Genomic DNA, 27,367 nt, shown 5'->3' on the forward strand with positions numbered 1-27,367 from the left:
TACATTGGCTCCCATTACTGTAATATTCAAACTCTTTATCTATCTCTTTCCTGAGATAAGGCAGGTCAACTGAGCCCTATATGTGGGTTAAATCCTTTTGTTGCTCAGAGATAGCTAATACCTCGATCAGAAAAGAGCTCACTATCGGAAGCCTGACTCACCAACTTCCTCTAAAAGGAATTTTTCGAAAACATCAGTAGCTAAATAACCACACAGTAATAAAAAGTAACTAGATATAATACTAGAACATCAACTCTTAAACTTTGCAACTAGTAAACTACAAACAGGACTGAACCAAATTTTAGTTCCCTACCCTAATTTAACAAAGAGATATGTAGAAGTGTTTGTTTCAGCAGACATACCTGTCTTAGAGAAGAACACAACTGTTTTTGGTGGGGATAGGAGAGGGCATAGCCACTGATTTATACACAAGATGTGACAAGCAGTAAAAAACTATACAGTTAAACCAATGCTGAGAGCAGTGTTCTCAACCTTTCCCGGTTACTTTACCCCTTTCTGGAGTCTGAAGCCCAAGTCCCACTGCCTGGGGCCGAAGCATGTAACTTAGCTTCACGGGGCCCCAGGCAATTTCCCTGCTTGCCACCTCTTAATGCTGGCCCTGCACTTGCGCCCCCCAGAAACATTGATCTAGATCAGCGGCTCTCAAACTGTGAGTTGGGACCTCAAAGTGGGTCACAATACCATTTTAATGGGGTTGCCAGGGCCCAGGGCTGAAGCCGAAGCCTGGGTGGCGGGGCTCAGGTTACAGTTCCACTACCTGGGGCGATGGGGCTTGGGCTTCGGGATCCCCACCCAGGGTGGCAGTGCTTGGGCTTTAATCCCCCTACCCAGGGTGGCAGCACTCAGGCTTTGACCACACCCTCCCCTCCTGGGGTCATGTAGTAATTTTTGTTGTCAGAAAGGGATCATGAGTGTAATGAAGTTTGAGCGCGCCTGATGTAGATGAGTAGATGTACCTCCTGGAAGACCTCTGTATAACCAGAGGTACTGGCTGAGAATGACTGGCTTAGAGGACTGACAAGATGTGGTCTCAAGAGGGAGGTTTTTTTAATTTTGGTAGGTGAAAATTTTACTTGAAAAGCTGAAGGGAACCCTGTAAAAGAAGAAAGAAATGTTGATCTGACTGCCTGTAACCACATCCAAGGGAACATAAAATGTTTATTATAGATGATCTGTGGTGTTTCAGTATTAAAACAAGGCGACGTACAAAACTATGCAAAATGCAGTCTTCTGTGCATATACAGTTAATGGAGCACATGCCTTCCATGTACTGAAATCCAAAGCAGTTCACCTGGTCTCTTTTAATTCATAGTAATTTAGTACAGGTGACTTTCCACTGGAAAATGTTTAGAAATATACCTCGTTGTAACTGCTTTAAAAGGTGGATTTTAATACAGATTTCACCGCATGGCTATATGAAACAAGCAAAGATAGAAGATGGTGAAAAGATAAAGCACATTAAGGTGTAGCCTAAAGAGTACCGCTCTACCAACAACTGCATCTGAGACCTGCCATCGAATGTCATATGTAGCCACATAACTTCTCAGCCCAGGAAGCCTTCTGATCTTGAGTGTCCTCCTTTATCTTCTGAGGTGTGAGTCCTCCGTAGGCATTTTTAATGTAGTTAAAGCCATTTGGAAATGGTGTCTTTATAGGCTTTTTTGCTGCTGAGTCTGGGATTAAAACAGGATGAGACGCAAGCATTTTATCAACTGTTCTATCCTTTTCTTGGGTATCATGAATCTTCTCTTGAAATCCAGTGTGTATAGCTGATTTTTTCTTTTCATACTTGAAGTCATATTTAAAAAAAACAGCTACTTTCTAGGATGAATTCTTCCTCTGTATTATTTTGTCCCTGTGGAATATGCAGTATAGTGGCTTGCTGGAGCATGCTATACAGCCCCAATCCTGCCAAGATAACAGGTCACTGATGGTTAAGAAGTGTGACAGACCCAGACCAGTGGGATACAGGAGTCTGGTAGAGGGCAAATATATTGGTCACTGGATGAGTAGTTTTCTGTTCCCTGAGTGACCAGAGCAGGGGCTGCACTAGAGTAATCAGGAACCTGCTAGAATCAGTTAAGGCAGATAGGCTGATTAGAACACCTGCAGCCAATCAAGGCAGGCTAATCAAGGCACCTGGGTTAAAAAGGAGCTCACTCCAGTCAGGCTGGAGGGAGTCAGTGGAGAGGAAGTGCATGTGAGGAGCTGGGAGCAAGAGGCACAAGGCGCTGAGAGTGAGCTGCTGGAGGACTAAGGAGTACAAGTGTTATCAGACACCAGGAGGAAGGTCCTGCGGTGAGAATAAAGAAGGTATTTGGAGGAGGCCATGGGGAAGTAGCCCAGGGAGTTGTAGCTGTCATGCAGCTGTTACAAGAGGCACTATAGACAGCTGCAGTCTACAGGGCTCTGGGCTGGTACCTGGAGTAGAGGGCGGGCCCGGGTTCCCCCTAAACCTCTCAACTCCTGATCAGACACAGGAGGAGTTGACCCAGGCTGTGGCGAAGATCACTGAGGTGAGCAAATCTGCCAATAAGTGCAGGACCCACCAGAGAAGAAGAGGAACTTTGTCACAGAAGGTAATACCGTTGAGTGCCTGCAGCACTAAAATAAGGGTAGGATCTTCAAACGTGTCCCACATTGGCCTAACTGTTCCTCTTGAACTTGAGGAATTGTACCATTCACTTCAATGGGAACAGAGTTAGGCCAACTCTAAGCACTTTTGAAAATCCCACTCAAATCCCGTCAGACATCTCATTTTAGGTCTAATGCTTTCAACAGGTATGTGAATATGATCTGCCAAAGAGGCCCTCTGGGAACAAAGGACTGAATACTAATGAAATCTGCACTTTAAGAACTATGCACCAGTTTCCGTGACTATGAGATGAAAGAACTAATGGGATGTGAATTGTTTTATACCTGCAACCTCTCTCTCCACCAAAAACTGAAAAAGGTTCCAAATAAAAATGTAAGCCTTAAAGGATGATTCCTTCCTGGCCAATAGGAGTGTTCTCTTTTCCTACACAGCCTGTTTTCTTTAGCTCTTCCTATTCAGAAGCATCATGGACTTTGTGTTCAGCTTCTGCAAGAACATTGAGAGAGTAGGTTATTCCTCCTTGATGACAAATACAATATAGCCTGGGATGTCAGATACGTCAGCTCTGACAACTTCTGACTCATGATCCAGTGGAGAGCAATCAACATCATACTGTCCTGTTTGATCTTCTATACCACTCTGGACAGTAGTGGAATTGGACAGAAGGTATAATAGGGAATTGGGATGAACAGTCCAAGGACAGAGATCCACTGTTGCCACTTTCTGGAGGTCCTTTCTCTGGAGAGGTTTTGCAACCTTTGCTGACACTGAATACTATTTACTAAACCAAAAGGGACGATTTGTGTAAGTAAGTACCATTTGATTGAGTAAAGAGTGAAAAATCTGGCACTACAGTGGTATGCTGGTTTTCTGCAAAGGTGAAAGGTTATCTAGGATGTTATTAGTTTGAAAACTCAGGGTGCAGACTCCATTTCTTGGGATCTCTGGTCTCCACAGATCCTGAGTCAAACTGAAGATGCTTCACTGTCTGCCCCTGTATGAACTAATGATGAGAGAATGTCTCTTCATAGACGGGGATGATGCCAAAATCAGTCTCTCTTTTTAGCTTTCCATATTTTGTGCATTTGTTGAGTGCCATGAGATTCAAAACAATTCTGATTTTTTCTAAGTCTCTTTAGGCCCAGGATAAGGATGGATTATGTTCCAGAGAATCTCTCTTTAAAGAGCATTGGTTTGGCTGGCCTTATCAAGAGGACACTGTCTGATGCTGCCTGCATTGTCAGTTTCTCAGGGTTCTTTGCTGTCCTTAGTTGTATGAAGCAAATGTAGGGATTCCTCCAACTAAAATTTTAGTAATTTTTAAAGACTTATTGATCTGAGAACTTTTGTATGCGGGGAAAAAAAAACGTTATATGCCCACTACATAGAGAGTATACCTCTTGCTCAAGAGCGTATTTTATGCAGTTCAATTTGTGAATTTCAAAGGTGGGTGTTTCAGGTCCTCATCTTCTGAAGGTTCTGTTTCCAAATGAACCTCTGGATGTTCCTTTAAACCTGTTGTAACTAAAAGCCTAAAAGGAGGGGCAACTTTAAGTGTGTGTATGCCTACTTGCTTGAAATGGTGAATGAGTAGCATACAGTTATGTGCTTGGCAGCCACATTACTAAAAAAATCCTCTGAAGGATCTCTCTCTTGGAAGCGAGCTGAGGCTACCAAGAGCATGGGTTGGTGCTTAGTTTTGCATGCACACTATCTTTCTGCTATACTGATAACTACCGTGGACCTTTATTGAGAATATGATGATCTCCATGGTAGCATGAAGAAAGATGATATCAAGATCTTGTTCAACAGTGCTTGTGCTCACAAGTCACTTGTGGAGTGGAGTTTCTTAAGTATTTTGTCAAGGTTGGCTTTGTTGAAGTGAATTGTTGAGATGGATCCTCAGGCTGCTTTCTATCTAAGTTTATAATTTCAGCATCTAGCACCCTTTTACTTTCCACCCAATTCTGGGAAGGTGAATCCCCCTCTGTTGGGATGACAGATTTCTTTGTCTCAGCTGCCTCTGCTGCCTGATTTTCTTTTAGGTATTTGTACCATCTGTTGGTAGCTTGGCTGTTAGTTGTAAAGTTTCATGATCTACCTGTTTTGATATCTGCCCTTGGAAAGCTGGCCCAATGCTGAGTTGATTAAATCTTTTATGGCTATGTTGATTGTGAATTTAGAATTTCTTTTGTTAGTGGATCAGAAACATTTGTATATCAGCAAGGATGGTTCTGGCTTGGTCTTTTAATGGGGCTGTTTCTAAACTCAGTGACAGTAGGTCTCTTTGAACCATAGTAGTATAGTCCTTACTGTGACCCTTTGAGAGATGGAATTTCCAGGGTCCCCACTTGGGTTTTTTGGCTATCTTGTATTTTCGTGGTTGCAAGGAGCTTCAGTCACAAGATCTGTATAATTCTGGGTCCAGTTCTCTTTGGACTGACCCCAGCTTTTTTTTTTTTTTTTAATTATTTTCAGAAGGGTATTAAGGGATGATTCCAACTCGTCTTCAAATATCCAGCAGAGAACTTCAGTGGGCATGTCTGAGAGAAGAGGATCAATGAGAAACTGAATATGGGCAAAATTCAGCTAGTGAAAGGAGGACTGAGTTTATCTTAGGCAAGGGAGCCTCCTCCCCCCAATTTTCCCTTGGAAGGTATTTCTGTGATTAGTGGAGTACCAATACAGTAGCTCTGTCTCTCTCTGATGTGACAGCACTGCTGGGCAGTGGGTTTTTTTATATTTTGGTGGGTCTCCTGCTGCTTCTGGTCTCTCAAGGGGCCCAGCCACTTCCTAAACTTCTGCTCTTTCTTCATTTAGCTCATTCAGTTCCCAGTCCAATTGAGAAATCTGTGAGCAGAAGAGGCATCATGGTCCTGCAGAAGAAGAGGGCCCCGGAGTGCAGATTGTCTCCATACTTTCTGCAAACATTTGCTCCAATACTCAGCTAGAAAACATGGAAGTCTGTACTGGGAAGCAAGCGGGGACAGAAGACGAATTAAAGTAGAGCTAGCTACTGCTGGTGAAATTCCAAGATAGAATTTAGCAGATGGAAAGATGTTTTGAGCTCCAGTCTCTACAATGGATCCAGACACTTGAAGGAACATAGATGGGGGTAGCTCTCAAATGAAAGGGTCTCCCTGCCTCCACTGACCAAACGAAAGGGGAGCCAGACCACGTATAGGGATCACTGGACATATCCTATGTAAACTCTAGTAAATTTTAGAGGAGTGGGGGGTAGGAGTGGCAGCTTTCCTTACACAAAAACGATGTCATGGATGGTCTTAGGCTTTTTTGTGTGTGTTGTAGGGGGCCTGGAAGGGAGGCAGTAGTTGGGAGCAGTGGTACTCTAGAATTTCCCCCAAATCTGCCTCCATACTAAAACCTTTTCCACCCTAGCATGGTAACTGCAGTTGTTTCTGAGACAGCATTGCTACTGAACCATCAGGCAGCTGGAAACACTTGTTTACCAGAGCACCTCTGGTGGATTGTATTTTGGGTTTTGTACATGTATTTTATTTTTATTTTTGTGTATTACAGCATTTATCAGCAAAACCAACAGTTCCAAAAGAAACTAGCACAGCAACACTTATTTACCAGACTACAAAAACTGCTTAAGCACTACAAACACCACTGTTTAACATTCACTGTACTGGGCAGTTTATTTCTGTAACTAACTTAGAAAGATTAGATCAGTTACCAAATCAATTTAAATGCAACTCTTTTGAGGTTAAGTGCAATTTTTATAACCGGTAAACCATGCTTACAGTTAAATAATTTAAGAGGAGAGGCTAAACATCCATTTTCATATTCAGTATAAAGCTTTCAGTTTAATACTCTTTAATAGGTCAGACTCACACAAGTTGTCACAAACAACATCTGAAGGTCTGAAAAGAAAGTTAGCACTAATTCGGCTGTAACACAGTTATGTCTTGCCCTCAAGCCTCACCAAATCCCCCAGACATCTACCATGAGAGTTCTGTTGTATGTCCAGGGCAGTATATGGTATGATTCCGCCTATCCTCTTCAAAAATGTACCATACAACTCCATATGCTAGATCCCAACTACAGACTGAGCACATACTATACATCTCTTAAGATCCCCTTTCTATCCAGAAGCAAATGATAAATTTACTACAACAAATCTTTTGCATATTACTTGGAACTGTATTAAGACCAGTATTTATTCAGAAAGCTTCAGTCTAAGAATTCCAATTTTAAGAAAAATGTGTCATGTTCATACACTTACCTATGGGAAATGTCTATCTTACATTACATCTATGTCAGTTAGCACACTTGAAATGTTGGCCCAGTATTTCTGTTTTAAACTACATTTTCAAGATCGGATGGAAACTCTGTAAAACTGAGTAACATAATAAATGTACCCAGTAATTTCTGCTGTTACTGAAATTATGTATTTGTTTACCAAGGTTTTTATTCAGAGAAGTTGGCATGCAGGGAAATGACCTTTTTTATCCAAGACTATCATTTCTACTCATTTACTACAGTAGACAATACTTACTCATTTCTGCAAGCTTCTGCTGGAATTTGGACTCCCCAGGTAGGTGTTTGCTGCGGACAGAAAACATTTCATTGAAGCAAGTAGCATGTTCTTTTTATTTTGTCTAAATAAAGCAAGTTACTAACTGTGGTTAGTTCACGTCAGCACCGTCACCACCTCTTTCTGGTTTCTTGTAAAAAATGCAAACCTAGCCCTAGTATTTTTTTCTGCATACTAAAGCTGATTCAAGAGTTATTAGCTTTCTGATATTCAATTTTATCTTCAATTTTGCTAAGTATGAGACAGTAGTTTAATGTCCAGTTCTGGTCTACCACCCAGTACTGTACTTGCTGTCAGCAAGAGAGACTCTTGCTCCTGACACTAGAGAGGTTCAGGTTCAAGAAGCACTAGGCTAAAATCTGTCACTAAAGATGTTATATTATTCCATATATTAGGTAAGAGAGGTAATATATTTTATTGGACCAATAAACTTCTGTTAGTGAGAGAGACACACTTTCATGCTTACGCAGAGCTCTACTTCAGGTCTGAGAAACAAAACAGTGGAAAATACTGAATTTTGACAACAACAGCGACAACAACACTGCATACTTACATTAGCTAAGACATAGTACCTATCTATGATAGTAGCTTGATTCCTTTGTTATTATTTTGCTAACCCTTATGTTATAGGCCTCCAGAAATAAAGTACATGTAGCTTCATGACAAGTTAAAGACTATAGCCTACCTTCCATCTGCCTCATCCTGTCCTTCTATATCAAAGCGAAGTCTCTTCAGCGGTTTAGGGGCAGTGCTTACTTCAGCACTGCGTTTCAGCTGATGATCACTGCTACCAACCATTTGGTTTATTTTCTGAAACTTCTCAGAAGTCTGGGGTTACAAGAAGATCATAAAAAACATTCCCAGTTACCTATGTACATTTTCCAGACTACTAGCCAAAAATCAATTTTTCAGTGTTCTGTATATCTGCTGTCTTTTAAGAGCTCTTTAAAACTTTCCCAAACTACTCTAATAATAACATGGAAGATTTTTTTATAAATTCAGGTTATTTCAGAGATGCTAGCAAGTGCCCCAGCAATCTTTGTGTTTACAAATTCCACAACACACTCAACTAAAGCAGTGACACTGACCAGTTCTACAAAACAGAAAACTGCACTTTCCTTCCAAATGTTTTTTTTACATATGCAAGAATTGACATTCAAAAACTTACGCTCACCCCAAATGATTCACCAATTGACACCAGGATTCTGTCAAGACAAACAAGAAGACGACCTTTAAAGATAAAGCCTTATTTATCAGTGAAAAGACACAAACACTCACAAACTTGCACAATTTGGCATGAAGACTAGTGAAGAGAACATATGCTTTCTAAGACATTGGCATATTCAACTAAAGAAATATCTCCCTTATCTCTTAGCATAAAAATATGCTAAGCATTCAATAAGGGCAAAACATTCACCACAGCCTTAACAATTTCTTCTGAAATATTTACAATTCTAGACAGAATGAGGAAGTGCTGAATCACCAAATTAGAATCACCTTGAAGTGAACGTGGAAGAGAAATTGTGGAATTGGAGAGAATTAGAGGCCCGCTTAGTCCATCCCATGCTTTTTGACAGGAACACCCACCTTTTCAGTAGGTGGATAGCCCCGACATGCCCTTCCTTTGAGCGTTACCTTTAGATGTTTGCTAACCAAAATCATAGCAGGAGTTTAACCTAAAACATACAATGATATTTGTAACTTTTTCGATGTCCATGCCCATGCAATCCTTGGCCGCTGTGCTGAGCCTGCCCTCAAGGAGGCCTGTTGTGATGGTGTTCACTAGGCACTAGACTAAGACAACAAACTTATTTTGCATAGGCCAAACAGCCAGAGTGTGGCAACGAATGATGTTCAATTGCTACCATCCTTGGCGGAATCAAAAACTACACCTCTACCCCAATATAACGCTGTCCCTGGGAGCCAAAAAATCTTACTGTGTTATAGGTGAAACCGTGTTATATCAAACTTGCTTTGATCTGCTGGCATGTGCAGCCCCACCACCCCGGAGTGCTGCTTTACCGTGTTATATCCGAATTTGTGTTATATCAGGTCGCATTATATCGGGGTAGAGGTGTAGTAGCATAAAGCTAGACTGCTGACCCATTACAAGTCCTCTGAGCCATCAGTGCACATGCTGCTTGCACTCAAGTAGTTCACATTTTACATGAATATGATATACATAGTGAAAATATAAGATCAAATAAGGCACATCTAAGAAGCGATGTTTCTATTTCATACCAAATCCATCTTCCAGTGGATGGTTACAAAGTAAAAGGCCTCATTCTAAGTAAAGGTTGCAAAATAGAGCTCAGACTTTGGACCAAAAGAAAGAGCTATAGCCATTGATATCTAACACAATCACAGTGTATAATTTCCTAACTTGCTTGAATTAAATACTTATTTGTTATTGTCACCAGTTCAGAGAATTGTTTATTACCAACCTAGATCTTGGAGTCATCTTTGTGGGTGACAACATCCCTTCAGAGAATTTGTATGGACTCTTCAAGGGTGAGATGTAGATGTTATTTCCAGCAGGGACACGTAAGGGAGAATTAGAAAACTTGTATGGACTTCGAGGAATGTGGGGGATGGGTGACAAGGTGGGAGGCTATGACAAAAGAGTAAGTAGGATATTTAATAATTACAATATAATATTTGAAGTCAGTTAACTGATTAACTTTCAGCACAACAAATATATAGGAGATCAACAACTCACCCTATTGGAGGCATACTGCAAAATGTTAGTTTTCAGTTTCTGCATAAACACTAAGTTGTAGAAGACTATAATGGAGTCGTATTGTCCTTCCCTGATCAGCACTCGTTTGAAAGTCTACAAAGGGTTAAAAATTATATATTAAAAGTAATCTTAAATTTGAATTTCAGTCCAGTTCCCACAGCATGCAGCATTTATTTAAATCAGCACTGGCCAATATTTAAGGGTGTTTGTGTCTTGTGTGCTAGCTGCCAGCACTGCCGCTCAGGGCTTTTCTACACTCAGTTTTTGCAGATTTAAGTAAATCGGTAGAAAAACTGACTTAGTTACCTTGGTGCAACCCCCTAATCAGACACAGCTATACCAATATTAATGTGTTTGTATCAGAAGAACTGCATTCACAGTCACAAGCTGTACCAATTTAACTGAATTGGCTTTTCTACCAATTTAGTTACGTCAGTGCAACATTTTAGGCTTTGTCTTTACTTGGAGCAAGAGGTGCTATTCCCAGCTCATGAACACATACACTAGCTCTGGTCAAGTCAGTATGCTAAAAATAGTAGTGCAGTCATGGTAGCACAGGCAGCGGCGAGCAGTGGCGGCACAGGATAGCCACCCAGAGTATATACGCACAGTTTGTACTCAGGATGGCTAGCCCGTCCTGCGGCTTGCCACTGCCTGTGCTACTGTGGTGACACTATTATTTTAAGCATACTATCTTGATGACAGGTAGTGTGAAAATGTGTATGTGAGCTGTGAATCACACATCTAGCTCCAAGTACCCTCAGTGCAGACTACCCCATGAAGGCAAAGGGAATTCCTTTATGTCTGATGCTGGAACCATGAAACCCAAGTATGAGAATCTTCTCTGTATGATATTGTTAAAGAACTTTTCATCTGTATTTTAAAATATAAAGACTTTTTTTAGACAATCAGGTTTTTAAAATAAATTTACAGTGAAACTCGTGCGATAGCCCACTTGGCCACAACAACTACCCAAAGGTAACCCTTAGCGTGTTACAGCCCCAATTCAGCAAAACATATGTGCTTATATCCCACTTGCTATAATTCTGACTGAAATCAATGGGACTTAAGCACATGCATAAACTATTAGAATAATCAGAACTTAATCATCTTTCCAACCTCACCAACTGGTTCTCACCTACAGCGACACCCTATTCTAAAAGACTAATTTATCTGCTCTTAACATCAGTGCTTATAAGGCCACATGATGCATACACCCAGTTCATGAACAGGAAACAGTACGCCTTGCATAGTCCTGTGCATTCTTTTAAGTTTTCCACTGAAATATCCAGCAGCTTAATATAACAAACCTTACATTTTTATTTCATCTACATCGAAGGCAATTAGTGGACAACTGCCTTGGCTATAAATGATTTTTCATAAATAAAAAAATCTTTAAACATTTATATTTTAAACTCTTTGAACCAATGAAATAATCTTTGCTATCAGGTAAGTATGATTTAATGTATTGGATCCCCTTTGGCTGTTCAAGTAAGGTTCTCAATCACATTTTAGTGAAAGAATCACCTCCCCTAAAACACCCCTTTGTTGGTTACTCAAGTAGTCATTTAGACAGGTTTAACCATACTGCTGTTTTGTTAAAGAAGACACAGACACATTTTGAGCAATATTGTTTATTTGGGGCCAAATGCTGCTCTGTTCACCTCAATGGAATTTTTTCCAGAAGTAAGAAGAGCAAGATGTGGCCACTAAACAGAACAGAGTACGTACAGAAAACAAAGATTTTAAAACTGAAAATATTGCAAAAATAGTTCACTCTTTTGAAAGAAAAAATATAACAATCACCATACTTGGATTTGTGCTATCAAATGACAGTTGATAGCATCAGCTAATTTAGGCAAACATTTGCTCTTTGAGATGCAATGTAATCTAGTGGCTAGAGCACAGGAGAAAGCTGCAGGATCCCCTGAGTTCTAATCACAGTTTCACCACTGACTGTTAATGTGGACAAGCCTCTTCACCTGTTTGTTTCAACACTTTGAAGATGTAAAGCACTGCATAAGTACTTATGATTACAGCCTAAAACTACACTAAAGCACTGTCAAGATTGAATTCAAAAGGTAGGAAATGTTAGAATTAAGTTTGCCCAAGCATCCTTATTTAGGCTCTCATGTGCATGTGTATTGTGAACACAGGACCAGATTTACAAATATACTTCGTATCTATCTAAAGTTACATATAGACACCTAATGAGATTTTCAAAAGCACTTCAACATGCTAGGCGCTAATCTTCTATTTTTTCCACGGGAGGAGTATCTTTAATAAAAATTATGGTTTGCTTCTTTGAAGAGAGTTATCAAAATAAATGTGTTTGCCACATACTTTGTGTGACCCTGGTAAGTCATTTAACCTCCGAGTGTCAGTTCCCTCACAGGTAGAATGAAGATGACACGCTGGACTTGGAGATCCTTGGAGGGACATGCGCAACACTGTAACAAAATTTTTATGGATGACTCTTCTTCAGCTATCCCTTGATGCGAGGATGATGTCTTGCAAGGGGGTTCATTGATGGGTTTTTAAGTGGCTGAAGAGCCCAATTCGTGCCCTGCAGATTTTCCCACAGAAATGACAGATGTAATCTTGAAGACAACAGTTGTTGGCTGGACAGTTGTGCCCTTTTTTCCTCTCCTTTGTCACTTCTCTGTCTCATAAGCACATCTGTTCTCCTCAAAGTGAGCAGTGGTGCCACTGTGTTCTGTTCTGTGTTGAGTCCTTCCAGTTTGTTGGGTTGATGCCACCCTTTTTTAGGTGCACTTTCAGTATGTCTTTGAAGTGCGTCTGCTGCCCTCTGCAAGCCCTTCTTCCCTAACTTAACTGAGAGAAGAGTACTTGCTTCAGGAGGTGAGTGTCAAGCCTACGTACACAGTGACCAGCCCAGCGGAGAAGACGGTTACTCACCTTTGTAACTGTTGTTCTTCGAGATGTGTTGCTCATATCCATTCCAGTTAGGTGTACGCGCCGCGCGTGCACATTCGTCGGAAAACTTTTACCCTAGCAACTCAGTGGGCCGGCAGGTCGCCCCCTAGAGTGGCGCCACCATGGCGCTCCATATATACTCCTGCCGGCCCACCCGCTCCTCAGTTCCTTCTTGCCGGCTACTCCGACAGTGGGGAAGGAGGGCGGGTGCGGAATGGATATGAGCAACACATCTCGAAGAACAACAGTTACAAAGGTGAGTAACCGTCTTTTCTTCTTCGAGTGATTGCTCATATCCATTCCAGTTAGGTGAATCCCAAGCCTTACAAAGGCGGTGGGGTCGGAGTGAAATGTGGCAGAATAAAACTGCCGAGCCAGAGGCTACAGCCTCTCTTGACTGCTGAACCAGGGCATACTGCGAAGCAAAGGTAAGGACCGAGGACCAATGGAGCTTCGCGACAGGTCTCGTGGGTAGAAACACGAGCCAGCAAGGCGGCAGATGAAGCCTGAGCCCTGGTAGAATGCACGGTGATGTGGCTTGGTGAAATATGAGCCAAATCAGAACAAGTGGGGATGTCCGCCATCACCCAAGATGAGATCCTCTGAGAGGAAAACAAGCAAGCCCTCCCTTTGGCCCGCTCCAGGGCAGAGCTGGGGCACCTTAGGAAATGATTCTGTCAGCACAAGATAATGCGAGCACTCCACAGATGTCCAAGGAGTGCAAAGGTTATGCCCATTGCGTTGAGCTGTGGGTAACATGAAAGGCCAAAACACCTTAGGGAGGAAAGCCGGGTGCGGTCAACTGCACCTTGTCTTTGTGGAACCTTCGTAAGAGCTCTGATCTCAGAGACCCGTCTGGCCAAGACTAGGTTGAGGCCCCAGGGCGGGGCTGGGCGGCGCACCCGAGGGTGCAAGCGCTCCAAGCCCTTGAGGGACCTCGAACCCATAGAGCGTGGGACACTGAACGTCCATCTAAGCCTGCTGGAAGGTAGGGACGGCTGCTGAGAGTATCCTCAGCGATGATACCGCCAGATCCTGCCGCTGAAGGCCAGAGGCAGGCCAGATAGAGGGGATCGAGACCTCAGCAGGAGCAAGATCGAGCGTACTGCAGCTGTAAAGGAAACGCTTCCACCTGGCTCGGTACGTTGACCAGGTGGAAGGCTGCCTGTCACCCCAACTCAGGTACGCAGGAGCCACCGTGAGGCGAAGAGGCTGCAGGTCCGAGTGACGAAGCCTGTCATTGCCCTGAGTGATGAGGTCTGGGCTGACAGGCCGAGCAACGTGGTATGTCAGTGCTGCCTGGACCACTCTGGAGTGATCATGATGACGCACGCTCCGCCCCTGCGGAATTTGAGCAGGACGTAACGAACCAGTGGGAACAGCGGGAAGGCATAATGCAGTTGGCCGTTCCACGGTAGCAGGAATGCGTCCAAGATCGATTCCGAGGAGAGACCTTGGAAGGAGCAGGACACCTGGCATTTCCCGCACTCGCGGTGAGCGAACAGGTCTGTGTGAGGAACCATTTCCACTTCCGGAAAGCGGGACGCCTCACATGGGGCAGAGTGATGACTCGTAAGACAGGAAAGACCTGCTGAGTCAAAGAGATAAGACGTTCCGAACGCCTGGGAGAAAGGACGTCGCCAGCTCCATCGAGCGGGCCATGCAAAAGACCCGGAAATGGATGGCCTCCTGACAAAAAAGGGGGGAGGACTATGTCCCCCCTGAATGCTTATGAAGCACCTGGCCATTGTGTTGGCTGTAAACACCGAGATACAACGGCCTCGCAGCTGCCGCTGGAACCCCTGGCACGCCAGGCGGACTACTCTGATTTTTGGGGCATTAATGAGGAATGCCAGCTCTCTAGAAGACCGAAGGCCTTAAGCTCGGAGGTGACCATGAGCACTCGAGCAGAGAGATGATGCGTCCGCCGTCAGGGGCAGTGAGGGCTGGGGCGGATGAAACCGCATCCTGTCCACACCAAGGAGGGGGTTAGCCACCACTCTAGGGAGCCTAAGGCGTTCGAGGGAACGGTGACTACCATGACCATTGGCTCCCTGTCCAAGCGGTACGCCGAGGTGGGCCAGACTTGGAGAGGACGGAGGCGGAGCTTGGCGTGTTTGGTTACAAACTTGCGGGCAACCATGGACCCAGGAGACTGAGACAAGAACGAGCTGAGGTCGTTGGGAAAGCCTTCAGACCTCAGATGATTGATGCCATCGCCTAAAACCGCAGTTGCGATAAGCAGGCTCCGGCTAGGTAGGAGACCAAGATAGCCCCTAGGAAGCCCAACCTCTGCGTGGGAACCAGAGTGGATTGCTCTATAGTAATCATCAGGCCTTGATCTGTGAATAAGACCGTGACGATGCCCACGGCTGAGTGGGTTGTGTGTCAGAGTCTCCTCGGATAAGCGAATCGTCCCAATACGGAAAAACGCATATCCGACATAGCTACGGTAGGCGGCGACTATGGCCGTAAACCGGGAGTATTCACCGCTGGCTATAAAGCGGAGGCATCTCCCGTGCGGAGGGAAGATGGCATTGCTAAAGTACGCGTCCTTCCTATCCAGGGCGGCATAGTAGCCCCCAGGAGGCAAGGATGGAATAATGGTTCCCAGGGATACCATGCAGAACTTCAACCTTATCCCCAACCGGCTGAGTCCATGCAGGACCAGGGAGGTCTGAGACCTGTGTTCGAGTGGGGAACTAGGGCATAACGGGAGTAAAACCCCTAGCCCCTTTCGTCCGCTGAAGGGGGACAGGGCTGGAGCAATTTAAAGGTGGTACCTATGCTCCATCGTGCGCAGGACCCAGCGATCTAAAAGTAACTGGGGCCATGCCAGGAGAAAGCGGGATCAGGATCCCGTCTTGCGACTGGTACACCGCCCTCCGACGAACCTTGGAAGGTCCGTCTTTGGTCCCAGTGGTAATTGCGAGGGACCTGGTAACATCTCCGGCGCGCAGGGAACAGCAGGCTCAACCACAGTGCGTACTGGGGAGCTGTCAGGCACCGGATTCGACGGCCCTCGTGGGGCCGGGATCCACGGTACCGAGGTCATCAGAGCTTCGGTAGGTGCCGGTGCCGGGAGAACCGAGTTATATAAGCCGTCTGGCTGGGGTGCCGTCAGCACTGAAGCAGCGGGAGTAATACGCTCAACCACGGCGCGTGCCGGGGAGCCGTCGGGCACCGGATTCGATAGCCCTTGTGGGACTGGAATCGACGGCGCCGATGGAAGCAGCCGGAACAGGAGCTCAACCACGGCGCGTGCCTGGGAGCCGTCAGGCACCGGATTCTACGGCCCTTGCGGGACCGGGATCGACGGTGCCGACGTCATCGGTGCCGCAGCAGGTGTCGGTGCCGGGCGATCCGACTTAAACTAGCCCTCTGGCCACGGTGCCGTTGGCACGGAAGCAGCCGGAAAATTAGCTCGACCACGGCGCGTGCCGGGGAGCCGTCAGGCACCGGATACTACGGCCCTTTTGGGACCGGGATCGACGGTGCCGACGTCATCGGTGCCGCAGCAGGTGTCGGTGCCGGGCGATCCGACGTAGACGAGCTCTCTGGCTGCGGTGCCGTTGGCACGGAAGCAGCCGGAGCAATACGCTCAACCACGGCGCGCGCCGGGGAGCCGTCAGGCACCGGATCCTACGGCCCTTGTGGGACCGGGATCGACGGTGCCGACGTCATCGGTGCCGCAGCAGGTGTCGGTGCCGGGCGATCCGACGTAGACGAGCCCTCTGGCTGCGGTGCCGCTGGCACGGAAGCAGCAGGAGCAATACGCTCAACCACGGCGCGTGCCGGGGAGCCGTCAGGCACCGGATTCCACGGCCCTTGCGGGACCGGGATCGACGGTGACGACGTCATCGGTGCCGTAGCAGGCGTCAGCGCCGGGCGATCCGACTAGACGAGCTCTCTGGCTGCGGTGCCGCTGGCACGGAAGCAGCAGGAGCAATACGCTCAACCACGGCGTGTGCCGGGGAGCCGTCAGGCACCGGATTCTACGGCCCTTATGGGACCGGGATCGACGGTGACGACGTCATCGGTGCCGTAGTAGGTGTCGGCGCCGGGCGATCCGACTAGACGAGCTCTCTGGCTGCGGTGCCGCTGGCACGGAAGCAGCAGGAGCAATAAGCTCTACCACGGCGCGAGCCGGGGAGCTGCCAGGCACCGGAGTCCCTGGTCCTGGGGGACTGGAATCGACGGAGCCGAAGTCATCGGTGCCTCTGCAGGCCGGATAACGCAACTGAGGCGAGCTCTCTGGCTGCGATGCAGGTGGCACGGAAGTAGCGGGAGCAGGGGGCTCAACCACGGCGCGTGCCGGGGAGCCGCCAGGCACCAGCAGGAATCGTAGACTCTCTCGACCTCGGAAGAAGGGAACGGTGTCGAGTCGACATCGGTGCCGGCGACGGTCGGTGCCGAAAGGCCTTGGTGGTACCGGCGGGGTCCGGTGCCGAGGAGGCGCTTCTGCCCGCCGCTTGAACATCGCTCCGCGCCCAAGGTGGAGGGGCAAGTGAAAGTCCCGCACCTTTTTGTTCTCGGCTTAAAAGCCTTGCAAATGGGGCACTTATCTGTCAAGTGTGATTCCCTGAGGCACTTCAAACAGGAGTCATGTAGGTCTCTCTTCGGCCGCGGCTTCTGGCAAGCCGGGCCCCTTTTGAAAACCCGGTGAGCCATTCATGGCTCCGGCACTGGGCTCATGGAAGGGGCTACTTCCTGAACCCCGCTAACTAAACTAACCATGTTAGCAAAGAAACACGTATAACCATACAAATATATATATAAAAGTGTTATAACTGCATAATTATATACGAGAAAACGAGTAGCTAGGGAAGTGGAGGTCAGCTAAGCCGCGCTCCACTGTTCCAACGACCGACACGGGCGGTAAGAAGGAACTGAGGAGCGGGTGGGCCGGCAGGAGTATATATGGAGCGCCATGGTGGCGCCACTCTAGGGGGCGACCTGCCGGCCCACTGAGTTGCTAGGGTAAAAGTTTTCCGACGAATGTGCACGCGCGGCGCGTACACCTAACTGGAATGGATATGAGCAATCACTCGAAGAAGAACTGGTGTTTCATGACCTGCCCTTCTACACTGCTGACATTGACTGCAGAGAGAACGCTGATGTTAGTGCATCGGTCTTCCCAGCTGATCTTGGAAATCCTCCTGAGGCAGCGCTGCTGGAACCAATTCAGCCACTTAAGATGTCATCTATAGGTTACCCAGGTCTCACACATATAGAGAAGAGTGGGGATGACAAATGCTTTGTAAACCAAGATCTTGGTGCCTGTTTAGAGATCCCTATCACTGAAAACTTGTTTGAGTAGTCTTCCAGAGGATGTACTGGCACAGCGAATTAGGTATACAATTTCTATGTCAATGCTGGCTGTTTGGGAGATGTGGCTGCCAAGGTATGGAAGATGGTTCACATTTTCCAGGGGTTCTCCGCTGATGGTGATTTGTGTAGTACGAATAGTAGTTTGTGCAGATGAGGGCTGGTAGAGTACCTTGGTTTTCCCAACGTTGAGAGAGAGAGAGAGAGGGAGATCCAGATAGGCATCTGCAAAAAGATTTAGGGTATTTTGGAGGTCGGCCTCTGTGTGTGTGAGAATGACACAGTCATCTGTATACTGAAGGTCAGTGATGCTGATTCTTGTGATCTTAGAGTTTGTTTGGAGATGTCAGAGATTAAGGAGTTGACCATCCATATGATACTCAATCCCAATTCCACCAGGAAAGCAATCACAGATGAGAATCAGGATCACAGCAAGGTAAATGGAGAGGGTTGGTGCAATGACACAGCCTTGCTTGACACCAGTGTGAATGATGAATGGTTCGGTCTCTGAACCGTTGCACAGAATGGTGGCAATCATCCCATCATGGAGTAGTCTGATGATGGAAATTAATTTCTGTGGACAGGCAAACCTACACAGCACCTTCCATAGGGCATTACAATTGGTAGAGTCAAAGGCCTCGGTTAGATAAACGAATGCCATGAACAGTTCCTGGTGTTGCTCTCTACATTTCTCCTGAATCTGTCATACCACGAAGATCATGTCAATTGTGCCTCAGGATGGCCTGAAGCCATACTGTGATTCAGGGAGGAATTCCTAAGCAAGGGGGAGAAAGTGAGTTAATAGGATCCAGACAAGGATCTTCTGTGCAACGGAGAGGAGGACAATATCTCTGTAGTTCCTGCACAAAGATCTCAGCCCAGTGAATGCCAGAAAGAAGAACTTCCATAACTGCTAGAGAACTGGCAAGACTCAACATTGACATTGCAACTCTTAGTGAGACTTTCTGGGGTGATGAGAACCAATTTAAAGAGGATGGTCGTCGCTACACCTTCTTTTGGAAAGAAAAGCCACCTGAAGAGAGACACGTTCATGGGATTGGCTTTGTCATCAAAAATAAGATCACCAGTCAGCTTTTGGAGCTTCCCATGGGGATCAACGAGCATCTCATGACTTGGCTTAAGCTCAGCAACATCAATATGCCACAGTCATCAGTGCATATGTCCCAACACTTGATGATGAGGAAGACAACAAGGAGCAGTTTTATAGTGCTCTCAATGCAATCCTCACAGCCACACCTAAGTCAGACAAACTTATCCTCCTGGAAGATTTCAATGCCCGAGTCAGACAGGACTCCCAACTCTGGAGCAGCACAATAGGCAAAGAAGGGCTGGCAAATGTAAACCCCAATGGTATTCTCCTCCCCCAGCAAATGCGTGGAACATGACCTGCTCATCGTAAATACAATCTTTAGGCAGAGTAACAAATATACCACCTGGAAACATCCTCGGTCCAAACATTGGCACTTCCTTGACTATGTTATAGTCAGAACCCAAAATTATGCCAATATCTATATCACACAAGCCATGAGAGGTACAGATGACTGTTGGACAGACCATCGATTAGTAAGATCAATCATGTACCTGCAGCTCACTCCACGACACCGCAAACACCCAAAGACTAAGCAAAAGTGGTACAACGTCAAAGCACTTCAAGACCAAGCCAGTTGTGAGATGTTCTAGCAACACCTGTCTGAGAAACTCTCTAACTTGCCTGGTAACATCATTGACATTCAAGAGCACTGGAATCAACTTAAAAATACCATTCACAGTGCATGTGCTGAAACTATAGGATATTCTACTCATCAGCACCAAGACTAGTTTGATGAAAACAATGAGAAAATCCTAGCATTAATTCAACAGAAAAGAACTCCATTTTGTAACTGGAAAATAATTCCTCTAAACAATGAAAACATGAGCCTTATCACCTGCTTGAAGCTGAAGTCCAAGCTATGTGACATCAAAAATAAGTGGTGGCAAGAGAAGACCTCTGAGATTCAGGATTTCGTAGACCAGGATGACATGAAAAGCTTCTTCCAAGCAACAAAGGCCAGGCTCCAAAGGCCCAACCCCTTTACGTTCCCAGTATGGCTTCACTCTCCTCAAGGACTATGCAGCCATTAAACAACACTGGAAGGAGCACTTTGAGAACCTACTAAACCGTGAATCCATGGTATCTGAAGACACCATAGAGCAGTGGTGGGCAACCTGTGGCCCATCAGGGTAAATTGATTGCGGCCTGCGAGACATTTTGCGGACATGGACTGTCTGCAGCATGGCCCCCCTGCGGCAACCAGTGGCCACAGTTTGCTGTTCCCAGCCAGTGGGAGCTGCAGGAAGCGGCAGGCCGCAGGGACGTTCTGGCTGCCACTTACTGCAGCTCCCATTGGCCAGGAACAGCAAACCACGGCCACTGGGAGCTGCAAAATGTCTTGTGGCCCGCAATCAGCTTACCCTGCTGGGCCATAGATTGCCCACCACTGCCATAGTCTATATTCCACAATGCTCAGCAATGGAACACCTTGCTGATCCCTCATCTTCTGAGGAAGTCTGGCGTGCCATCACCCAGAAAAAAAATCACAAGGCACCAGGCCCAGACAGCATCCCAGCTGAGGTTTTTAAAGCTGGTGGAACAATGCTCCAGGACAAACTTTGCCCACTCCTCAACAAAACCTGGACCTGCGAAGAAATTCCACCTGACTTTAAAAACGCCGTTGTTACAATATTCATGGATGACTAATACTTAAAGATTTTACATACCTCTTGATTTGTATTGGTTAGCTCCTTGTATGCTGTAACAATGATTTTAAACCTAAGATCTACATTCTTTACTTTGCATATGCCATACATGGAACACATCATGATCTATTAAAGAAACAAGAAGAAGAATCAGAAATGCAGAAATTGTTATATTTCAGATTGAGAAAGCACCTATCCCTCCTCCCCTATATTCTAACGTTTTTCTATTTACATGGGGTGCAGTCCAGCTGCATGGAGGTCAATGAGAGTTTTGGAATTGACTTCAGTGAAGTCAGGATTGGTTACTAGGAAATGAAGGTGAAGATCAGTAGCTCTAGAATTCCTATACTGAGCTAAATCAATTATCTACATGCCATTCCAACCCATACCAATCCTTGGAGGAGACAACAAAAACCAAAATGGCAAACCAATGTCCCCTTCTTTTTGCAAAAAAGTTCACTAAACAAAAATGGTAATATTTTTCAAGTTCATATTTAGACACAGTATAAAGCTGAAATGTTAGGGTAGAAAGACAAAATGTGGATTAGTTACTATTGACTGCCCTAGGCAAAATTAATGTATTCACAGTAAGCTTCAGGCTTTACAAACTACTTTTCAAAGATTTTTTAATGACATATGCTATGCCTTTGATGTTACAGCATAAATAACTTTCAGTAGTTAAAAGTAAATTGAGGCCTTCTTAAATACACCAGTTCATTGTATTAAACTAATTTCTGCTTTGAATAATCTGCCTCCTGTGGGAAATAAAAACCTCATACCAGAATTTAACAGTTGAAAAACTGAAAAGCAACGTTTTGCCAAAAAGCAAACATAAATCTCATTGATTTATAGTACCTGGTCTAAGTGCCTGTCTTTCATAAGTTCATATTCATTTTGCAATGTGTGCTGAAAAAGGGTCCAGATCAAGTGTTCTAGTTCGGGGTGGTCAAACAGAAGCCGTAAGCAGAGGGTATTTAATCGAAGATATGCCAGCCGATACACTTGAGAGAAGAGAAGAAAAATTAATCACATTAGTAATAGAGAAACTTGTACTGGCCACTGTTCAGAATGCCTGCCTTTAATTGCTGTACCAGAGGATGAGTGACTTCTCTAGCAGGTAGAGTTTCTCTTTTAGCTCAAGTAGGGATGGCTCATGCTTTTAGCAAAGGAGGTCCAGATTTAATCTCCAGTAATGAGCCATGATGTCAGAAGCATATGCCAGAAGAAGACACATGGTGGAGATGATTTCCATTTGCAAAGCACATGATCTGTCATTGTATTGCTGCTACACTGAAGGTTTCAATACACTGGCATTATTCATGACCATCACACATTAAGAACAAAACCGATTTGGTAGACAAGGTTATTTCATTGAGGGGGTTGGGATTTTCCTTGTATTTGCTTGCATATTATGTCTGATGAGATTAGTATGTGCCTGTATAGAACATGTGGTATATGCACCAATATTTCCTGTTGGTTGGTTTATAGGAATTTTCAATCCAAATTAACATTCTGGCAACTACACTTAATTAGACTAAATTTTGCAAGCATCATATTACAATAGCTCAAAGCCTAAATCAATGTGAGACTGCACAAGTCTGCCTGCTTGTAAATTAGTTTTTACCTTTAGGCTACAATATGTGTAGAGCACACTTATTAATCTACTGGTATTGTACTAAGACTTTCCTAATACTAACTTGCTCAGAGTGCTTTAATGCTTTCCCTAATGAAAGAATGACAGCTGACAGTTCGTACAGTGTGTTTATTACAGTTTCCTGATATATTTTTATGACCTCCATTAAAACAAGGGATAGATGATGATAGGTTACTTTGCAGTTTCTACATATATGTGTTCTACATATAAATGCTCTCGTTAACATGATCTACAAACCTTTTTTGTAAAATAGTGAAAGGGAGGTAGATTTCTGTGGTTTCTGAGTTTGGGGTGCCAAAACAGGCTGAGCATCTATTATAGGAGTGGGGTTTAAAGAAGCTGTGGAGCCTTTCTTCTTAGGAGATCTCACAGGAGAAAGATACCTGCATATACAGCATAAACAAAAATATTAAGATAAAAACAAAAATGACACTTCAAAATAAAAAACACGTGAACAAAGGTAAATATACAATACACATGCATACTTTTCCATTCGCCTTGCTAGAAGGGAAGAGCCTTCATTGAAACAAGTCATTCCTAAAATTGAGAACTGAAAATCAGAGGTATTGAAGCTCATCCATATTTCTCCTCTTCTCCACCTCAGGACCAGGGACTGGTGAAACTAGCATCTTTCCCAAAAGTCTAGACAATCACAGCATATAAGAGGAGGTTACTTACCTGTAATGGAAGGTTCTTCAATATGTGTAGTCCCTATCTGTATTTCACTGAGGGTTATGTGCATTCACTATGCGCCCAGAGCCAGAGCTTTTCAAAGTAGTATTGCTCGGCAGTCCATGCAGGTGCCCTTGTATTGCCTTGTGGTTTCACCTGAGGTGATAAAGGGTACAGCAGACTGACTGCATCTCCACTACATTCTTCACTGCCGACCTACAGAGCTGCAGCAGAGGGGAAGGAATGTTGTATTGGAATACAAATAGGGACCACACATCTTGAAGAACTTCCAGTTACAGGTGAGTAACCTCTTCTTCTTCGAGTGATGGTCCCTATTGTATTTCACTGAGGGTGATTGATAAGCAGTACCTAGATAGGAGGAGGGTGCGAGGAAGATGGCAAAACCATATAACAGAGGATCACTATGCCAAATGAGGCATTTGTTGCAGAATCATATACTAGACCACAGTCAGAGAAAAAGGTGTGTACGGAACTCCATGTGGCCGCCTTACATATGACCACGAGAGGCATGTCATGAAGTGCGGCTATGATTGATGCTTGCCTTCTTGTGGATCAGGTAGGGCCAACAAGAGGGGGGGGAAGCTGGTACAAATTACCGGAGCCTGGCGGTCCGGAAGGGGTCCCGGGCCCAGCTTCCTCCGCCCTGTTTAGCTGGTCCGCCCTTGCTGGGGGGGCCCGAAATTTTTTTTTTATCAGGGCCCAAACCTGCTCTCGGCGGCCCTGGGAATGGGCTTGTGTCCCATCTGGTGGACAGTGCCCTGACAATTGATAGCAACACATAATGCACTCTGAGACCCACTTGGAGATTCTCTGCGTAGAAATGACCTTTCCTTTTATTCTCACCACTATGGCGATAAATAGCCTAGAAGACTTCTGGAACGGCTTTCTCCTTTATAGGTAAAAAGACAAAGGCCTACACACGTTGAAGGAATAAAGCCACCCTTCCTCATTTGAGACATACAGTTTTGAAAAAAAAGGTAGGCAGATGTATACATTGGTTGAAGTGAAATTGGGAATCCATCTTTGGCAGAAACTTGGGATGCTGTCGCAGCGAGATCTTGTGCTTATGGAACCTGGTGAGCGGGCGGGGGGTGGGGAGGGGTGTTTGCCAGCTCCCCAACCCTCCTCACTGAGGAAATAGCAAGAAGGAAAGCAGAGAAGAGAGAGAGGGCAGGAGGACAGCAGTTTGAAGGGAGAGTTCATTAAGGACTAGGTTAGTGGTTTCCAAACTGGGGTTCGTGAACCCCTGAGGGTTCACAAAATGTTACAAGGGGTTCTCAGGAAAAAATTCCCTAATGGCGGACAGAGCTGTCCCTAGGCACTCTGAGCAGCCTGGGGCCAGCAGCCTGGAGTCCCTGGACTTCCAAGAGCTAAGCAGATCAAAACAAGCATATCTGTTACCGTGAAGAGATTTAAACTTCAAGACTCCTTATAAGAAATGGAAAAGGGAGGTGGATATTTTTTGCTGTTTTTAAAATTAAATAGGCAGCTAGTATTGTTTTTTAAATTATTATGAAGAACAAGTTTAAGCTTTGTGGTAATGTGCGTTGTTTGCCTGGACTGCTCAAGACCAGAATGCTTGTATAGGAAGAACTCTTGAGTTGGCTTCTTAAATACCTTCATGCTATTTCACATCTGATACTCCTTGATGAAACATAGGACCCTTGTCTTATAACAGGCTTATTCAAAGTGATACAAGCTATGAAAGTGAGATCCTGTAAAAGTGCCGTTTTCATAATGTAATAAAAATACTGTAATTAAATAATAATAAATAGTGTGTAATAAGCATGTCATAAAACAAATTTTACATTTCCAAGATTATCATTTATACTCAGGTAAAGGAGAAAATCCCTGGAAATATTAATTTTTAGTAGGGGTTCGCGAGACTTGACATTTTAGTAAAAGGGGTTCACAGGTTGTTAAAGTTCACAGGTCTAGATAATACTCAGTCCTGCCATGTAGGCCCTTTGCAGTCCTACAATTCTATGAAAAACTGAATGCCCTTCCACTGGAGGATGGAAAGCACTGGTGGCAACTGCATGCCTCTGATAGAGCTGAAAGCAAGTTCCCAGGTTTTCAGGTGGAGGAAATAGTCTAAGAGCACAGGGATGCCCACAGTTTCAGGAGCAAGACCTCGCTGTTGGGTCCAGGAGATAAAAAGAGCCCATTTGGCCTGACAGGATCACCTTGGGGGATCCTTTTAGCTACTGGACAGGACGTCTTGTACTGCCAATGAGCATTCTCATGCTAATGGAAGTGTCCATGCAAAAACCATGCTGTGAGGTGTAATGTCCATGGATCTTGATGCCTGAGTCTGCTGTTGTTTTGTGTCAGCAGTTCTGGAAATGTATGGAGCAGGAGTGGAGGTAGTTTTGACATGCGGAGAAGAAGAGGGAACCAGAATTGGCAAGACCATAATGAAGCAATCAGAATGGCCATCACTATCTCCCTCTGGAGTTTGCAGAGGACATGAGGTTGGAGCGGTAGGAGGGGGAAGGCATAGTTCATCCAGTCTGACTAACTGTCAACCAGAGCATTGCCCAGTGAGTGGGCACGAGTCCTCCCCTAGTAAGTGCACCGGAACTTGCAGAGAACTTTGTCCTACCAGGACAGTTTGTGAGGTCTAGAAGCACTTCCAAGTCTCCCCGGAGTCAATGGTATCCAGTCTATTAATGGGACCAGAACCTGTAAAGGCATCTGTTTCAGGACCAACAATTCATGGGATACCAGCAGAGTCGAAGCAGGAGAGATATGCGGATCCGGCATGCAGTGTGGCCTCTGACTGCTCATGTGCCTTGTAGTGCATAGCTCATGTGTGGCCAGAACTCATGGACAGTTCAGTGTCCTTGGATTTGGAGGAAAATGTACTGCCATGCTAATGCACATGTTTCCATGGTTCATGGCTAGGAACGAACGCAGGGTCCATAGCACTGGTACTGATGGGTCCAGATAGAGGCTCTGCAATAGGAGGAGTGCTCCTGGATTGCTCAGGCCAACATGCAGGGGGGTTCCCCAGCCAGGATCCATTTTAAGCCCATGACTACCTCCAAGAGCTGCTTCTTGAGGTGGAGAGCTCAGCCTTCCCATGTATGGGCAGGGAAGGAGAGGAAGATGCTGCACCTGGAGGTGATGTGGGCTGTCCCCAAACAGTACAAACAGTGTTCGTGTTCATCGCTGGTGGAGAATGAGCAAGGGCAGGAATCCCAGCATCATCTGCATAATCCAGTAACCAGACACAAGAGCAGGTGGCGGTGAGAAGGAACTGGAGACCTGGTCTGTCTGAGCTGCCTTTTATTGCCTTGGGCAAAACTACAAGGCAATAAAAAGGTGCATGCATGGACCACCAAGCAATACTACTTTGAAAAACTCTGGCTCTGGGAGCATAGTGCATGCGCATAACCCTCAGTGGAAAACAATAGAGACCATCACTCAAGGAAGAAACAAAGCTTCTCTCTGCTCTGCCACATTGTTGGCTGCAGGCATTTTTTTCCACCTCTGGCACTATTGGGTGTGGATATTACCCCACTTGCCCATGTCTGGTGGGGCCAGTGAGGAGCTGCTGCTGGCAGACCAGATCAAGGGAGTTGGGAAGAAATGCTTGTTGTGGCATTGAGTAGCAGCTGTAATCACACATGCTGGCTTATGGCATCACACACTCACTCACTCATGCCCGTCACCCCAATCGGGGTATGGGCCGCCAACAACAGATCTCCAGAGTCCTCTATCCTGGGCCATTCGTTCTAACTGGTTCCAGGTATAGCCCATTTTTTTGCTATCAGCCTGAAGGTCACATCGCCAGGTGTTTCTTGGACGGCCTCTCTTCCGCTTGCCTTGGGGGTTCCACCGCAGTGCCTGTCTGGTGATGTTAGTTGGCTGCTTGCGTAGTGTATGTCCTATCCAACCCCACCTTCTCCTTCTGATTTCTTCCTCTGCTGGGAGTTGACAGGTCCTCTCCAAGAGGTGGATGTTACTGATAGTGTCTGGCCAGCGGTTCTGGAGAATCCTTCTGAGGCAACTATTTATGAAGGTCTGGATCTTCCTGATGTTTGTTTTTGTTGTCCTCCAGGTTTCAGCTCCATA

The 27,367-nt window shown here is 45.4% G+C and overlaps 1 protein-coding gene across 4 annotated transcripts in view; it reads right to left on the reverse strand.

The window, feature by feature from the left end:
- Positions 1-27,367, reverse strand: part of RB1 (RB transcriptional corepressor 1) — a 189,150-nt gene that overhangs the window by 2,143 nt on the left and 159,640 nt on the right. For 3 of the 4 annotated variants that reach the window (XM_030565029.1, XM_030565045.1, XM_030565055.1), the window contains 8 exons: positions 22,832-22,977; positions 21,796-21,941; positions 20,962-21,066; positions 9,898-10,011; positions 9,623-9,789; positions 8,347-8,383; positions 7,864-8,006; positions 7,140-7,189 (listed from right to left, as the gene is read on the reverse strand). In XM_030565029.1, the coding sequence (XP_030420889.1) occupies positions 7,140-7,189; positions 7,864-8,006; positions 8,347-8,383; positions 9,623-9,789; positions 9,898-10,011; positions 20,962-21,066; positions 21,796-21,941; positions 22,832-22,977 (908 nt within the window). The remainder of the gene's footprint in view (positions 1-7,139; positions 7,190-7,863; positions 8,007-8,346; positions 8,384-9,622; positions 9,790-9,897; positions 10,012-20,961; positions 21,067-21,795; positions 21,942-22,831; positions 22,978-27,367) is intronic. The other variant, XM_030565036.1, reaches the window with a different exon arrangement.

The sequence above is a fragment of the Gopherus evgoodei genome, chromosome 1 (genome assembly GCF_007399415.2).
Source record: "Gopherus evgoodei ecotype Sinaloan lineage chromosome 1, rGopEvg1_v1.p, whole genome shotgun sequence".
NCBI classification, from domain to species: Eukaryota; Metazoa; Chordata; order Testudines; family Testudinidae; genus Gopherus; species Gopherus evgoodei.